The 16,961-nt window shown below is 44.1% G+C and overlaps 1 protein-coding gene across 2 annotated transcripts; it reads right to left on the minus strand.

Moving 5' to 3' along the window:
* Nucleotides 1–4,358: 4,358 nt before the first annotated feature.
* Nucleotides 4,359–16,673, minus strand: NTAQ1 (N-terminal glutamine amidase 1). Of its 2 annotated transcripts, none has more exons than XM_063417473.1 (6): nt 16,462–16,673; nt 16,187–16,286; nt 15,481–15,531; nt 13,342–13,490; nt 12,906–13,030; nt 4,359–4,651 (listed from the first exon to the last, which is right to left on the minus strand). In XM_063417473.1, exons 1-6 carry the CDS (start codon nt 16,533–16,535, stop codon nt 4,518–4,520), a joined length of 633 nt encoding a protein of 210 aa, XP_063273543.1. In that variant the 5' UTR covers nt 16,536–16,673; the 3' UTR covers nt 4,359–4,517. The 2 variants fall into 2 exon arrangements, with proteins under 2 accessions (XP_063273543.1, XP_063273629.1); XM_063417559.1 differs by lacking the exon at nt 16,462–16,673 and adding an exon at nt 13,933–13,990 and having other exon boundaries at nt 16,187–16,291.
* Between the last annotated feature and the right edge of the window lie 288 nt (nt 16,674–16,961).

Here is a 16,961-nt window from a genome sequence, read left to right on the forward strand (position 1 = left end):
ATGTGAAAAATGAGAAAACTTGGACCAAACTCATTCTAACAAGGAAAACCCAACCAACCAGAGATGGCCATTTTACAGTAGAAGCTTGGAGAACAATGGTGCCTCAGAGCATGCATGAGGCTCTGGCCGGACAATGAGGGTATGAGGAGAGGAGACCACACATGTCAAAATGTCCTGACCAAGGCTCTCATCCTGGAATTTGATTCATACAAATGCATCCCATTACCCCTTTGCTTCCTGAATAGGCCAGATCAGATTGCAGCATCCGCAGGTATCTAAATATAAACTGATAGCAAACCAATTGTTCTGACATCCTAAGATGTCACCGCCCCATTTTGGTAGGGACTGTGACTGCTGACCAGATCCCCCAAACTGGCACGAGGTGTAATGGTGCTGCCACATAGCCCCTGGTGTGCAGGAAGGGCTTGCACTGACATTACAGCCTCGGGCAAGTTGAGGGCAATACCTGAGCCTTCAGCCACAACCTTGCAAGATACAAATCACCTCTGTAAAGCTGACAGGATGACTCCTGTTTAACTGCAACAGCCACTGGCAGGGCTGAGTGTGCAGGGGACCACCTCTGTCCGTGTCCCAACCTGCACATCCACTGCATGCTGACTGCTCTCTCTGCTGGCCAAACGAGAAATGGGATTTTCTCAAGACAGACCTGGCCACATTCAAGTTTGCAAAAATGCACTGACCGAGTAAAAGCATGCCAGAAAAAAGTGTCTATTTTTCTAAAGCCACAAAGAGCTGAATAAAAGAGGTTAGTTACCAAATAAACGATATTCTTAGGTAAAAAGCAGCAGCAGAGAAAAGGCAGGACAGATGTGGGTGTTCCATCTCATGCTGCAGCTTACTGCTGCAATAGCCTGGTGGAGATGGGAGGAATCACCTGTGAGATGGGATATGCCCCCATTATAAGGCTATCAGAATCTTGCCCTATGACATCTAGAAATAAAAGGCTTGGAGAATTTCCAGTGATCAACAGAATACAGTAGCTGGGAGACCATGGGATTGTGAGTAACTGACCTGAGAGCAGGAGGGTTTCTCCTCGCTTTCTTCAATGCAAGGATCACCTAGTCCAAAAAGCCACCATTTAGGGGCTCCAAGGTCATAAAAATTGTAATAACTGGCCAAGAGAAAGACATCACTGTGGAAAAGGACAAGGTAAAGAAGGCTGAAAGGGAATGGGAAGTTAACCTGCACTAGAAAATCATTGTACTGAAAGTGCATAAGCAGCACATCTTTGTCCTGGACACAGTGAAGATTGAAAGTCTCAAGGGCTATGGACAGCATGGAGTATAAATGAGCACAGGCTGATCCTGTTGTGCCAGTGCACCCAAGACAATCAGCCATCAATGCTTTCCTGTTATCCCCTATCTCTCAGTGGCATGAGCCCAGTTCCCCAGCATGCAGGAGTGAGGCTCTCCCTAAGCACCACTTCAGCCTGGGGCTGCCCCTGAGCTGGGCTCTGCCATACAATGCACCCCACACATGAACACATGACTGTGGCATGAAGTTGCTTGAATCTTAGGAGTTTAAATACATTTCTGGTCACAGAGCTGACAATTAGTGATGTCTGGCAATGAGGTTCCCTCCTTGCCATCAGAATTACAGTGGAAGTTCTTTGCCTGTACTTCTGTAGGTACATGGCAATGTGTCTCTCAGCAAACTTTGCTTTTCTGTCTGCAGCTTGCTGTGGTGTCCAGTGGGGAAACCACACTGGTGGGGCCACCTCATGCATCAAATGTGGGTTGACAGCAGAGGTTAAACACAGCAAGTTCCACAAAATAGTCAGGACTAGGGTTACCTGGAGAAAGGACTAAAGGGAGGGAAGTCACTTAGTCCCTCTGATGAGACACTAGGACTAATCAGCATCAGAAAAGAGCTGGTTTCTGATAATTACAGTGAAGTGAGTAGCGTATCTTTGTATTTCAGGCCCTAAATGAGCACTTTATGTATTCCTGAATTCTTTCCTTCTGATACCATGCCAACTGAAAGGTGATGAATTGCCCTTGATGGGCTAGAGAGACAGCACCACACTATCACCATCCTCAGCGATGAATTGAATAATTCTCTGGCTTCTACTGATCCCTCTGGAATGACAACTTTACAAGAGCCACAAAAAGGTGCTTAATTATAAAAAAGCTATAATCACCCACATCCAGCCTGCTACATGTAAAATTAAGCGCCTGTTCAGAATGATTACAGAGGAAGAGGACTAACTCTTCACATTGTTGTTTTTTTTTTAAAACTTGCACATTCTGAATAATGGTTGTGACTGTTCTTCTCTAACAGCCTTGATGCTGAAACTAGATTAAACCAGGCAGATTCTTGTGTCTTGACCCCCACTAAAGGGAGTGTGTCAGATTTCAGGCACCGGAAACCAGCTGAGGTTAAATCAAATGACATACTCAAGTAGGGAGGGATGAGAACCTCATGTTCTGTAACAACTTAAAGGGCCTGTTGTGCAATGCACAGGAACTCTGTGTCTATGAGATTCAACCACTTGAAGGGTAAGAAGTGCTTAACACAACCCGTTCATGTGAAATGTGGATCTTTACATTCTCATTTCTGCTGTGTCTAACCCAGTGCACTGGCAGCTACACAGAGCTGAGCAGGCAAACTGGTGCTGCTCTGCACTGCCACAGCCAGACTTAACATGACTCAAAACCACTAACAACATCTTCATTCCCTCACAGCGTGCTGGCTACAGCAGCATCGAGCAGAAAGAGCTGCCATTTCACCCAAACATGAACACATCAGACCTTTTACACAGGAGTATCTGATAAATCCAGCTGTCCCCCCTTGGGAGGGTTCTGTGCACCAGTTTATCAGAGATCCCAAGTTTCAGCTCAGTTTCTTCTGGTGATGCTGGTTCAGAGTGACAGAAACTGCAGCTCAGCTGTCCTGCTCCAGAGGGGAGTGTCCCAACAACTCCTAACTAGTCCATGCTGGCACTCAAGGAATAGGTGTAGGAGCAGCCTATCTGCACTGGCAACCAACTGTGCTACATCTGGCAGCAGAAAGTCCCTATATTCAGCAGCCCTTATGATACAGAAAGAGATGTCTGGATGAAGTGACTCAATCCCACAGTAGTTCAGTTGGCTGTCTCTGCTGTTAATATGCTGAGTAAATTCTCTAGAACTGATACATACAGAGAGATACAGTAATACACTACGTACATAACAATAAACCTGTGTTAAAAAACATACAAGATTCTTACAAGTGCTGATACTTTACTTACAAATAAAACGATCCCTTAATACTTAAAACCTTTACTGTGCTTTTCTCACAGGAATGAAGCGTGTCACAAATGTTTATTGTAGTCTCAATCCCAGCAGGTTTCCGAGGTCTGAGTGGCTAAAGCCCTGAGCAGCCTGGTGTGACCTGATTTGAACAGGACATTGGACCAGCGACTGCCTGACCCTTCTAACCTGTGTTCTGGTAAGTCTTTGATGTGCTAGGGTATAAAGTAGAACAGGTCCAAAGCTGAGAATTAAAGACCTCATTTTAGCCTGTTTCTGCAATTCCATGTTTAGGGCACTCTCCTAACAAGTGTGAGACTGCTGCAAGCCCTGTCAGCATGCTGGCTCTCCCGGGATGCCCTGAGGGATGCAGTTTGGAATCACCTCTGCGGATATTCAGAGCAGACAACCCAGAAGGGGGAGGCTTCTCACTCCCCTCCCCCCATCCATATGGCCCTGCTGATTTCCTTACACCAGCAGGAGCAGCTGTCTGACCTCATGGCAGGCCAGCTCAAGGAACCAAGAGGCAGAAAAAACCCCTCAACTAAACTTCCTGCTTTCTGTCAGAATTATCCTGAATTACCACAAGGCCAAACAAACACCACGTGCAAGAAGACGGGAGCAGGTGAGAATGCACAGCCAGCATGAGAAGCAAAAATACCAACTGCATCTGCCAGGAACTGTCAGCACTACAACATTTAACTGAAATGGCAGCATTTAATTCTCCTCTTGTACAGCACAGAAACCTGGATACTCACCTGGTTTTACATTGTGCATGAGAATTCACAACTGAACTACTAAATCAATTTTCCCTTTACACTTCTGCTAAATAAGGACTAATCAGTAAAGCTAGTAAGGAAACCAAGATGCATTGTCTGTTTACATATAATTGACAGCAATCATACCATGAAGAAAACCATATCTCACTTTTAAAATGTGACAACATGTAGCAATTTAGGCTACAATGTTCAGTATTTTATGCACATATTTTTCCAAAAGCTTTTTTTGCAGCTCTTTTCAGTTTGGGTACAGTAGCTGGAAAAGCAATATGCTTATGGTGGCATGTCTGCCTTTGATTTGACATTAAAAACCAAGTGCATTCTTACATAACTAAAATAAAGGTTTTTATTCAGTTCATGATATTTGTGACTGGGTGTTCTATTTTTCCAAATATCTATTCCATTTACAGAAACATAAACCATAAATACAATGTAAGAGCAGCAAAACAAAACACATCCACTCAGAACCAGAAGAACTCTGTTCACTTTACTGTCCTTCCAAGGAATAGCTGTAACCAGTCTGATTGCCAAATCGATGCACAAAGTCTGGAAGGGAGAACACTGAGCCCCATCCCACTTTGGGGTTCATACTAATGAAATCATCCAAGTTCATCTTGGAATCTGAAAAAGGACAAGAAAAGGGAGATATTTAAGTTCCTGATGCAAGTTCTGTAGCACAGGTATACATCTCTCAAGAAAACATTTCAAATCCCTCTTCAATAGTTCAGTTCACTCCAGCAAGATTCTGCAAATTGTATGGTGGCACAGAAACATCTATTTCCAGTCTCTGAAACATTGCTTTTGCCCTGATTTCCCTCTCTACCCATAGCAATAATCACATTGCAGGATCACTGGAAGTGTGGGTAAGATTCTTCCCTACATTAGCAGCCTGGAAGGGTCAAGTAGTGTGAGAGAACTGGAGTGCAAATAACAACCAACACAGGGAAGTGCAATTCCAGTCTTCCTGCATTCACACAAATGAGATGACTCAAAAGCAGGGGAGGTATTATTCATGCATTTAAGTTCTGAACCAAAGTCAACAGAGTCAACTTTTGCACTGAGCACAGAGGGATGGGCTCACAGCAGTATTCAGAACTGCAAATTGCTTATTGTCTCTCAGAAGTGATTAACCCCTTGGCAAACCTGCAGCTTGTTACTCTCTGGATTACAGTATTTGTTTTCCCTCCAGCCCTGAACTTTGTCCTCACTGAACACGGGCCCATCTGCAGGGCCAGAATATGCAGAGGGGATGAGATGTGTGACCTAACCCAGCCCCCAGCCTAGAGGGATGCTCAGGTGAAGACGAAGAACACAAACTAGGCTGGGGGCAAATACCTTTTTTGTGAATCCTGAATGACAGAATGAAGTCAGGGTGAAAAGTTTAACTGGCACGGTTTCAAGAGAAAAGTAACCATGACTGCTCTTGGCCAGGATTTTAATCTGCTCTATTCTCTGCAGAACTAGAAACCATTCTGTCACATTCATGGATCCCAGAGAGCTCACTGGAAAAGTGCTGGTGTGCAGTTTTGGGTTTAGGTGTCTTATACATCCTTTTTCTGGAGCTGGCCTGGTACAAGCTTGGCTTACTCAGACCCATGCTGATCAGAGGTTCAGTTCTGATGACAAACATCTGTGGGCTTGTTGTTTTAGGTTCTCACTGATGATGTGCACAAATAATCTTTTTAAATGCCCATTAAAAGAAAACTGGCAGAGAATGAGTTTAAGGAACAGAGTGGTAAAGCCACCGTTTCAGGTTTACTTTACAGATTTACTGTTAACAGCTCTTCCACTGTATTAAGTAAGTATTTACTTTACCACAGATGATTCATGTGTGCATTTAAGGATTAAGAATCAAATAAGAGGAGGCTCTAATGAATAGATTATAAAATCCAAAGGATGGAATTTGCTTCAGCTGCAAAATGCTTGGGTAACTAGGCTTACCATTATGGACAGTGTAAGCAAGGAAAAGAAGATGATATTCAGGAACCCCAGACACAGGAGTCCTATGTATAATCCACCCCTTGAAGGTCTCTAGTTTGCACCATGTCTACACTACAGCACAGCTTTGTGATTTGCCTAATCCCAACTCTCACCCCTTCTGAGGTCTGGCCCCTAAATCTTTTCTTGTTAACCTTTTGAACTCTGCATATGGAAAATCCTTATGTCCAGCCAAGCATGGTCCTACTGCTGAAGTAAGTCTGACAGAACAGGGACAATTTCTGCCAGTGTTACAATTTAAAATAGCATAAGTTCAGCAATTTGCAGTCATAGCTCAAGAACAAATTAGCAGTGGATAACAGCTCTTGCTTGCTGGTAGACTGGTAAGTCTGTTTTCCAATTCCAAACTTGTCTTTTCCTTCCAGATGCTTTTTCAAAATTAATGTAATTCTTCATATACTTATGATTAAATAAATAAATAAATAAATAATTGTCTGCTTTATATGCATTGAGCATAGTAAAATAATTCAATCAAAATAAAAACTGTTCAGTGAATGGTAAAGCATTTAAAGGAGATTGTTCCAGTAGTTACAAACACAGCTGCTGTTCACAGTTTGGAAGTTGCTATCACAATGTCCGTAGGAAATGAAATACTCTCGAACTTCAGAAGGATTGTGGCAGATTGTTTTACCAAAGCAATCAAGTCCCTGCCTTTGAAGAGCGATGGCCTAAGAACCTGTCGGTAGATGGCACCGGAGCAGCACGGGAGAGACCCATAGGGAAAAGCTCGGTGGGACCTCTCCCGGTTTATTCGTGTAATAACAGCCCCTCTACGCTGCTCTTTCCTCTGAAGCCCGTGCATGTCGTGTTAGACCTGACAGCGCTAGGAATCAGCTCGGCAAAAATGCATGAGAATACCACAAAGTTCTCTTCCTGAAGCAGGTAAGAGTGACAAACTGGCCACAATTACTTCTGTGCAATAGCTTTAATTTCTTAAAGGAAGAGGAACTACAACAATCACTGATGGGCTCAGCCTTTGCCGGAGGGGGATCCATCCTGGAGCTGGCTGGCACTGGCTCTGTTGGACATGGGGGAATTTACAAAAGATACATCTGGATGCTACAGCTGGCAAACCAAGATGATCTCTCCACAAAAGCAAGGAGCACGTATCCTACAACATTTTTACAGTAGCGGCAGAATTATTTTCTTGTCAGATTTATATTACCCTTGCAGTCCTCCTCAGGTGCTGTTATACCAGCTTACATTCGTACATGCTTAGAGCCCATCTTCCTCTTTGACCAAACTCACTTTGTTACATACACTCCCCACAAATGAGACCTATCTGGCCCATTCTGGGATTCCTGCATAACTTTGTTTAAATCAAGTCTGCCACTTTTAGTCTGAGCAGGGATGAAATAAGGCCAGGCACTATCTCAGGCATTGTTAGCCATGACACTTGTGGCTTCTGCCAACAGTAGTTAGAAAGCAGCATTTAAGCCGAGCCTCGGCTTGGCTCATGGACCTTGGACTAACTCGGCATAACAAGAGCTGCCCAAGGGCTGCTGGAAGCAAGGAAATCTTCCAAAATCAGTTCTGCTGATGCCTAAAACCTTGGGGACACCTAAAAGAAAGTTGGACTCTTCACAGACTTGTGTAGGTGTTTACAGTTCTCTTCAGATCCTCCTCCCTCATCTGAACAGGGAGCTAAGTCAGAAGGACTCTTCCCACTCTGAACTGGGGGGCTGCTGTTCTCCACAGCTGAGATGTAACTGTGGAAACCATCATGGTTGATCTTAATGCAAAACACAGCTCACCACTTTAAATTATCTTTTACAGAAATTGGTGTAATTTCAACCAGCCACTCTGGGAATTTAAATATTTCTTAGTTGTGTCTTTATTTTATCTATCTGACTTGATTCATTACTTCCACAAAAGCTTATGAAATAAGGACCTAACTTGACAGACTGGAGTTCTACTCTCAAATGAGAGCAGCAGCAGGTTCCATGAAGTGCATAGGAGCTACTTGTATCCCTGTCAGTGCCTTTTCTCTTCTAGGATCCTGCCAGGACTTCAGCCAGGAGATACAGAAAGCAACTCCAGACATCTGCTGGGCCTCTGTCTAAGAGATTTCTTGTTACATATATGTTTGATACACAGTGTCTCCAGAATTTCTCAGCTGTCCTACTCATGCTCTTCAAAATAATAAAAAAACCAACCCAAGTAAAACCCCATCATTACTGACTACCTGGGATTTTATTAATAATAAAAAGAACAAAAAGCTTTTACAAATCAATCCAGTGAGGGTGCTACCAAACACCTTGGGAAAACTGCAATTCAAACCGGTGCTTTTCTGTGGTACAGTTGCTGCTAACACTTGTGCATAAGCCATCCGACCATCTGCTCAGAGGAATTTTGAAATGCACTGAGCAAGCTGTATTTTACACAGGCTTGCAGTAAGGAGGGCTGGTCTCATCCCAAGTCATAAACTAAACTGAATCAGACCTCATGAATTTGTGGGAAGAAAATGTAAAAGAAAATCCAAGGTTGGGCTCACCAGCTCTAGAATAATTGATTTGTTCATCAAATCTCATTTCCTTAAGTTTTTATTATTTGAACAAAATACCCTGTTTTCTTTCAACAGGAGGTCACTGGCAAACAGGTGGGACCAAGGGAATGTGCTGCAGCTCAGGTATGTTTATTCCAGCAGAGCAGTTTGAGGACAGGACAGGGTGAGAAAGCGCTGTGCAGCCAGTTAGGCTGGCCAGCCTCTCCTGGCATCCATAGCAGCAGAGCAGAACAGAGGCCAGAGCAACGCCAGTAAAACACAGAGGCATAACTCCGGGAAACAGCAAGAGCAGAGCCAGCTCTAAGAGGCTAAATGCTTAGCAGGTGAATTCTGAGGAGGTGCTGAGGAGTCTGAGAGAGATTTTTTAGATTGTTTTATTGATTGGACTGGAGTTGTTTGTCTTTTAGAAAAATGCTTTTAAAAGTCACCTTGTGCCAGCTTCAATTTTTTTAGGCATAGACTGAAATTTATGACTCCATGTAAGCTTATTTTTTTATTATATATTTTGCAACCCCATGAATAGGACAAATACAGTTTAAGAATTATTCCCTTTGAGTTACTAGTAGGGGAAAAATGTTTAATTTGTTGATGATTGAGATTGCTCAATTCAATTCTGAAAGGTTTTGGTAGCAGGGGAGGGCTGTAGGGCTGGCTTCTCTAGAAGCTTCCCCCATGTCCAACAGAGCCAGTGCCAGCCAGCTCCAGGATGGACCCTCCTCTGGCAAAGGCTGAGCCCATCAGTGATTGTTGTAGGACCACTTCTATTAAGAAATTAAAGAAAAGCTATTGCACAGACGTAACTGGAGCCAGTGAGGAGTGAGAATATGTGGGAGAAACACCTCTGCAGACACCAAGGCCAGTGAAGAATGAGGGTAAGGAGGTGCTCCAGACACCAGAGCAGGTATTCCCCTGCAGCCTGTGGTGATCGTGGTGAGGCAGCCGTGCCCCTGCAGCCCATGGAGGAGCCTCAGGCTGGAGCAGGTGGATGCCTGGAAGGAGGCTGTGACCCCCATGGGAAGCCCACGCAGGAGCAGGCTGCTGGCAGGGACCTGTAGAGAGAGGAGCCCAGGCTGGAGGAGGTTTGGTGGCAGGACTTGTGACCCCGTGGGGATCCATGCAGGAGCAGCCTGTTCCTGAAGGACTGCACCCTGTGGAAAGGGAGCCACACTAGAGCTTCATGAAGATCTGCAGCCCATGGGATGGACTCATATTAGAGAAGTTCATGAAGAACTGCATGAGAGGAACCCCACGCTGGAGCAAGGGAAGGACTCCTCTCCCTGAGCAGCAGCAGAAACAACCTGTGATGACTGCAACCCCCATTCCTCACTGAGCAGGGAGGGAGGAGGTAGAGAATTGGGAATAAAGCTAAGACTGGTGAAGAGGGAGGGGTGGGGGAAAGGTGTTAGTATTTGTTTTGCTCCTCATTATCCTGCTGATTTTGATTGGTAATAAATTCAACTAATTTCCCTACGTCGAGTCTGTTTTGCCCATGACAGTAATCGGTGAGTGATCTCTCCCCATCCTTATCTCAACTCATGAGTTTTCATGGCATTTTCTCTTCTCTGTGCAGCTGCAGGTGAGAGTGACTGAGCAGCTTTGGTGGGCACCTGGCACTCAGGCAGGGTCAAACCACCACAAACATCAGAGAACACACATAGGAAACAGAATATGAAAACCTTGCATCTTCTCAAAAGCTTAGGAATTTGGCTACTCTAAATGAAAGCAAAAAAAGATAAAACCAAAACAAACCCACTCTGACAGAAATGTGCCTCACTAATAAATTGGTATTAGAAGAATATGGGGTCAGTTCTGTCAGGCATTATATTGCAGTCACCTCTAACATGAAATATGTAAGTAATTTAATCTTATGCAAACACCAATCAACATGGAAAGCAGAATGTTCTATCTAAGTGAAACGGCAGGGAGAAAACAGTTATCTGCAATGGAGTTTGGCATGGACACGAACATTAATACCCCAGGCTCTTTTATGATAACAAAAGGTCTGCCACCCAGTTTTACATCAAGTTAAAAATAAGGCAGCTTTATGCCTTAAAAATTGTGCTGAGACATTATAGTTGGACCCAGACTCCTCACAGACACACAGCACTGTGCACATTGAAGCACAAACCATTATTAAGTATCTCAAGTGAATACAAAGGGAAGACAAAAAGTAAAGCTGGAGGAACTGGTACTAAATGAAAGAAAACTTGAACTAGATATCCTAGATCTGAGACAATCTAGTCCTGTTCTGACTCAGACCTTGTAGCTCCCTAGTGAATGACTTTTCACCTTCAGTGGGTGCAGGGTAACAAATTTCAGCCAGCTGACCAGGAGAGCAGAGCACATCAGCACAGTGCTGCAATATTGTGTCCATTTGGAGCTACTCAGCACAAAAACAAACCCCCAAAACATGGACATACTGAAGCAGACCCAGAAGGGGAAAATCAAGTTGTTTGGTGCAGGACAGCATTTATCCAAGGAGAGGCTCAGAGAACTGGGCCTGTTCAGTCTTAAAAAGAGAAGATGAAGGGGAGACATTACTGCTGCCTACATCTGCCTGATCAGAGCTAGGACAATGGAGCCAGAGTCTTCTTGGGGGAGCCTGGCAACAGGACAAGAAATGAAAAAGGTAAGCTGGAACATGAGACATTCAGATTATATTACTCTTTTTTATTTTTTTTTTTACCATGACAGTGGTCAAACACTGGAACACTGTTCAGAAAGGTGCTGGAATCACCATCCCTGGAGGTGTTTAAGACCAGACTGGACAGAGCCCTGAGGAATCCCTGTTTTGGCAGATGTTGGACTGGATGACCGATGGACATTAGATTTGGCATGGCGAGTTACAGAGCAAAGAATGAAAGCAAAAGAGGAAGTAAAAGCTACATATCCTTTGCTATCTACCAGCATCACAGAGACAATCTGGAAGCTGGCTGAGGCCTGTGGCTGCTGCTCACCATTGAGGTAAAGCTCAGCCAGACACAACAGGTGTTCAAGGAGAGTTCAAGGTTTGCAGCTATGGAGTCATTTACTCCTGCTACAGATACATGTACACATCTGCAACTGTTTGAGTCATTATGTAACTTGCCACCCACAATGGTTTTTCACTGTTTTGATTTGTATAGAATTTTTTGCTTTCCTGGCCTGACCTCATCTATATTCCTCACACTTTCATTAGCTCTGAGCTATCAAAACAACAAGGTTTCCACAGACAAAAAAGCTGTCAGCACCTACGAGGCTCCAGCTAACAGAGAACCATTCACTGTAGTTCAGGAATCCTACACTCCCTACAATACTTTTGCATAAAACTCTGCTGAACATAATAACCAAGAGTCAGAATTCAAGGTGCTTCATAACCTGGATTGTCTAGAAAACACCTAAAGAAACACGAAGACTACATCTGTGTTCCTGCTCACTCTCAGTGTTCACTTCTGCTCTCATGTGAAACACCAAGCTTCCTTAGAAGTCAAAGCAAAGACTGAGAATTAATTTCCCAGCAACTTAAAACCACTTGGACCTAAAGACAGAAGATGTTTCTTTGTCCCTCCCTTCTCTAACATAAACACAGAGCAGCACTCCATTACTAAAAATCAACAAAACCAGCCGTGGAGCAATAACATGGAAACTTTCAAACTGTTTCAAAGCAAAATGTCACCATGCTTTCATTGGAAGGAAATGAGAGAACAAACAAACACACACACGGCAAATGCTACTCAGCTTGCAAAACACATGATTAGAATAAGCTGAAGTGCTGTGTGATAAGAATGCTTTAAGCAGCTCTACAGAACAGATGCCAAGTCTTTACCTCTCTCTCTGCCTGGCCCAGAGGCTTTCAGCTAGGCTATCACTTAAAAGAGGCTTAAGGAAAAGCTTGCCAACTTGCCAGTGACTTAAAACATCCTGGAGTCCACTCACCTGGTAAAGAAACGTCAGACATTTCATGCAGGCAAACCCACCACACTGGGCAGAGCCTGAAAACTTCCTCCTGCCAACACTACTTTGCCAGAAAGGGATCTGTGTGCTAGAGTGTGGTATAATCACTGTGTGAAAAACTTTGTGACCCCTTAAGCAAGTTATTTGGCCTGTCTGCTTCAGTTCCCTCCTGCAACAAGAGAACAGTATTACTGACCTCTCACTCTCTGCTCAGTTTATGAATATCAGTAATTAGTATTTGATACCAGTAAATGCCAGAAGACATGTTAGGCTACATGTTCAAAAAAGAGAGTACCAAATGCTTCATAGCCCTATTTTTTCCTATATGAAGTAATTAAGCTGGCTGGAAAATTGTTATAGAAGTTATTTATTTCTCAAGTGCATCCTGTACTATTTCAATCAGACTGTAAGCAGGAAGAAGGAGTTCTGGGAGCTCACCTGCAGTTTCAATGCAAGGGTATGGAGGAGGAGGTTTTTGCCATTTCCCATTTGCATCCTTCATATGAGATCTGTCTGAAGCAAATGTCTTCAAGTACAAATCTGCTCGAATCATTCTGATTTTTCTAAAAAAAAGCAAAATTGTATTAAAAGATGCATGTACACAATACTGCACTAATCACTTAGAGTAAGAGTACTTTCATCAAGGAGCACTAATGATATTAAAGACACAAACCAGCAATGTTGGGCCAAGTTGTAAAGCTGTAAAAGAAAAGGACTTTTGATGACTAAGGTAAAGAGCTTTAGAAAAGTAACACAGTGCATTTATTTTACTGGAGTATAGTAAAGAAACCTCTGTCACTATGCATACACAAAGAGAACTTCAACTTTGGTTTAATGAAATAACATCCACAGTCTTTATATTTCATGTCATCACCTGTGAAACTCTGGACGAAGGCTGTCATCCAGCCTGAAGGCCTCCATGCTGTACACATCAAAAGGACACGGAAACGGCAACACTGTGTCAAGGTCGTAAATGAAGTTCTGCTCCCCGCTGGAAACGTGAAGTAGAACCACATGGTAGTCCTGGGAAGAAGGGCAGTTGCCATTAGTTAAACAGCAATTAATGAGAAACTGGTAAAGAGAGTGGAATAAAACAGATTCCTAAAAGCTTAAGTTCAGATCCATTTTTTAATGCCTGCTTGCTGTCCTTGAATATTAAGCCTGCAACATTTCTGGCACCAGGAGAGAGATTTCCTAATGTCTATCTTGCCCATCTGCTCTTCCAGAAACCTTGCTATCCTTCCCACTTCTTTGCAGCCTCCTCTGATTTAAGCCAAGACAGCAAACTAAAGTGTACACTACTCCTAAGAAAACAGAAAATCTCTCTTATGTTCCCCAGCAAACCACAAAAGTTGTTTGGTTAGGCACTTTTTTATTAGACCCAGTCCTAAATAAACTCACAAGATGAAATGACAGGTTAACATTAGAGTTACCTAGTGATCTCTTCTATTAAGAGATTTTGTACCTGTTGCAGTAACACGGTCTGTGAATTTGAGTGTCGAGTGTTCAGCTGCCAGAAGCACCTGAAAAACCAGCACACCACTGAAAAACCAGCCAACAGCTCAGATCAGGAGGACCACAGGAGTGAGACAATTTCCTGTAGCAGCTCTTGAGACTGGGAAAAATATCTGTGGGTACTACATCACACTTTTTCAAGGCAACGATTTCATCAAGACATTTGGGCCATGCAGAGCAGTTTTACTCCTTAACTTGTAAGGTGGAGGTTGGGGATGCTGCAGTTACTGACATTAGGTGTCAGGAATGTACACTGCTGTTTTCCAAAATTAAATTGAAGGTAGCCCTTAACAACTTACTTAAATTTACATTGAATCCACTCACAAAAAGGGTTGAGCACTGTCTTTTGACACTTCCAATATTAAAACCACAAAGAAAATTGAATGAAAAAGATTTGGGCAATGTACTTCACTAGACCAATACACATACACAACTGTATTCAATAGTATTTCAAAAAACCTATTAGAGAGTATAAGAAAAACTAGCTTACAAGCTTTACACAACCTGTGATCCACTGAAATGTCAAAGTTAAAAGACCTTTTAATCCATGAATTTTTATGAGAAATCCACATTCTGCATGGCCTTTCCTGACTCTGCTATTCCCTTTTAGGTCATCTCTGTAAAACTTGGATCTCTTTTTAAACCAAACTGGTTGTTGTTTTTTTTTTGTACTGTAAAGATACCAATATTTTGGAAGAAAGTGAATGATTCAGAAATCAGAAAACTTCAGAAGTTTGCAGATTACTTTGCAGAATTTCAGAAACAGAAACTGCCACAAGAAACACAAATGTTTTTTCTGTGCCAGATAACTGAAAGGACTCTAAAATGATACCAAGGAATTCTGCAGCAACAATTACTGAACTACATTAATTGATCAAATGAGACTTCAAAGTCACTGTTTATGGGTCAGATTAACTACTGACACTCAAATACATCTATAGCTTATATTTTTCTATCATTTGGCAGGCCTACATAAATATTTTCATCCATCTACTTCTTACAAATACAGTCATCTACCTACAATTCTACAGGGCTGGAAGCCTCAATACCCATAATAATTTTCACAGATCTATTATGCATTCTTACTATAATTAAGACTTGTCACCTGCAGGTTTTACTGACTGTCTCGCTATTAATTTATGAGGGATGGTGCAAAGGAGCACCAGATCTAGGCTATTTATAAATCTGATGTAAAAGAATTATAAATATTAATGCAAAACTATGCAACATACAAAGTTTGAAGGGACTTTAGGAGGTCATCTGGTCCAACCTGTTGCTCAAGGAGGCTCTCCTACAGCCAACCGCCCAGGACTGTGTCTGGAGGGCTTCTAAAAATCTCCAAGGATGGAGATTCCACAACCCCTGTGAGCAACCTGCTCCAACTAAAGTGTTCCTTTATGTTCAGATGGAACAGTTTATTCAATACCCATGTGTGATCCTGCAGCTGTCAACTACAGAGGCACACACTCAAAATTATTGAGAATAATGAATGCCTTACCCAGACAACAGGCTCATCTCCATGTCCAGATTTCTGCTTCCAGAGTGGAATCTGAAAGTTACAAATGAAGTGAATATAAAATCCTTCAGATAAATACAGATTCATTTCAGGTAAATTGGTTAGTTCTTTGCTAACCTATCAACTTTCTCACCTTACATCTGTGCTGCAATAAGAAATTTTTTTTCTAGTTTCTCTTTCAGGAGCATGAAATTCGAGATACTATTCTGGGCCACACTGAAAAAAGTCCAGAGAAGTGATGGAATCATCATCCCTGGAAACATCCAGAAGACTTGAGGATATGGTTTAGTGGTGAACATAGCGTTGCAGGGTTGGACCTGATGGTCTTAGAGATCTTCTCCAACCTTATTAACAGTTCTATGATTTTGTAAAGATAGCTATTCTACTAAATTGATAGATTGCAGACAGAATTACTCTGACAGCTCACAGGGACACCATGCCTCATTCCACTATCCCGAATGCAGTGCATAATGAAAGGATCTCACACGGTGTGGCTGGCACACCCTGAGCCAAAGTGAGCCAGTAGACGGGTTTGGCCTGTATCTCACCTGCGGGCTGGGATAAAGGCTCACTCCCCAACACTGGGCTGTGGCCAAAATCGCTGGGACCGTGTCTCATCTACACCGGGCTGCGGTCTTAAGGCCTGAACCTTTCCATAGTCGACTCTGATCACATCCGATTAACTCACCATCCTCCTATCATTGGAGATGAAAACAGCATAAAATTCTTCTAAAGGGTAGCGATCCTGACTCCTGATGTAGTCACAAAGCTTCCAAACATTTTCTTCGCTGAAAAACACAAAACGGATTATTTATTTTGTTTTCCTTCAACTTCATTTCTCGTGACGAGAAATGAGCCCAGGCGTGGGATCAGCCGGCAGCCGCGCCATCACCGCCGGTGGCTCCGGCTGTCCCGGCGCCGTACGGCGCTGTGAGCAGGCCCCCGCTCGCCCGTCCCCCTTACCAGTAGCAGCTGGTGTAGGCGCAGGCGGGGCGGGGCGGCACCGCCGCCTCATAACCGGCCTCGGGCCGCGCCATGGCCGGCCTGAGCGGGGCTGAGGGCGGCGCAGCAAGCGCTGGGCCCAGCGGGGGAAGCCGCTACGCCATCCCCGAGGAAACCGCGGCCATCCCGGCTCGGCGCGGGCACTTCGCGGGTACGGCCGGAACGGCGGCTGGAGGGGCAGGGACCCCTCAGGCGAGGCGGGACGAGGCGGGACGAGGCGGGACGAGGCGGGACGAGGCGGGACGAGGCGGGACGAGGCGGGACGAGGCGGGACGAGGCGGGACGAGGCGGGACGAGGCGGGACGAGGCGGGACGAGGCGGGACGAGGCGGGACGAGGCGGGACGAGGCGGGACGAGGCGGGACGAGGCGGGACGAGGCGGGACGAGGCGGAGCCAGCCCCGCCCCAGCCCGCGCCGCGGGCGCAGCGCTCCGAGTTTTCGGCGCCAAACGTGTGTGGCGC

This window comes from Prinia subflava, chromosome 1 (assembly GCF_021018805.1).
Source record: "Prinia subflava isolate CZ2003 ecotype Zambia chromosome 1, Cam_Psub_1.2, whole genome shotgun sequence".
In the NCBI taxonomy this organism is placed as follows: domain Eukaryota; kingdom Metazoa; phylum Chordata; class Aves; order Passeriformes; family Cisticolidae; genus Prinia; species Prinia subflava.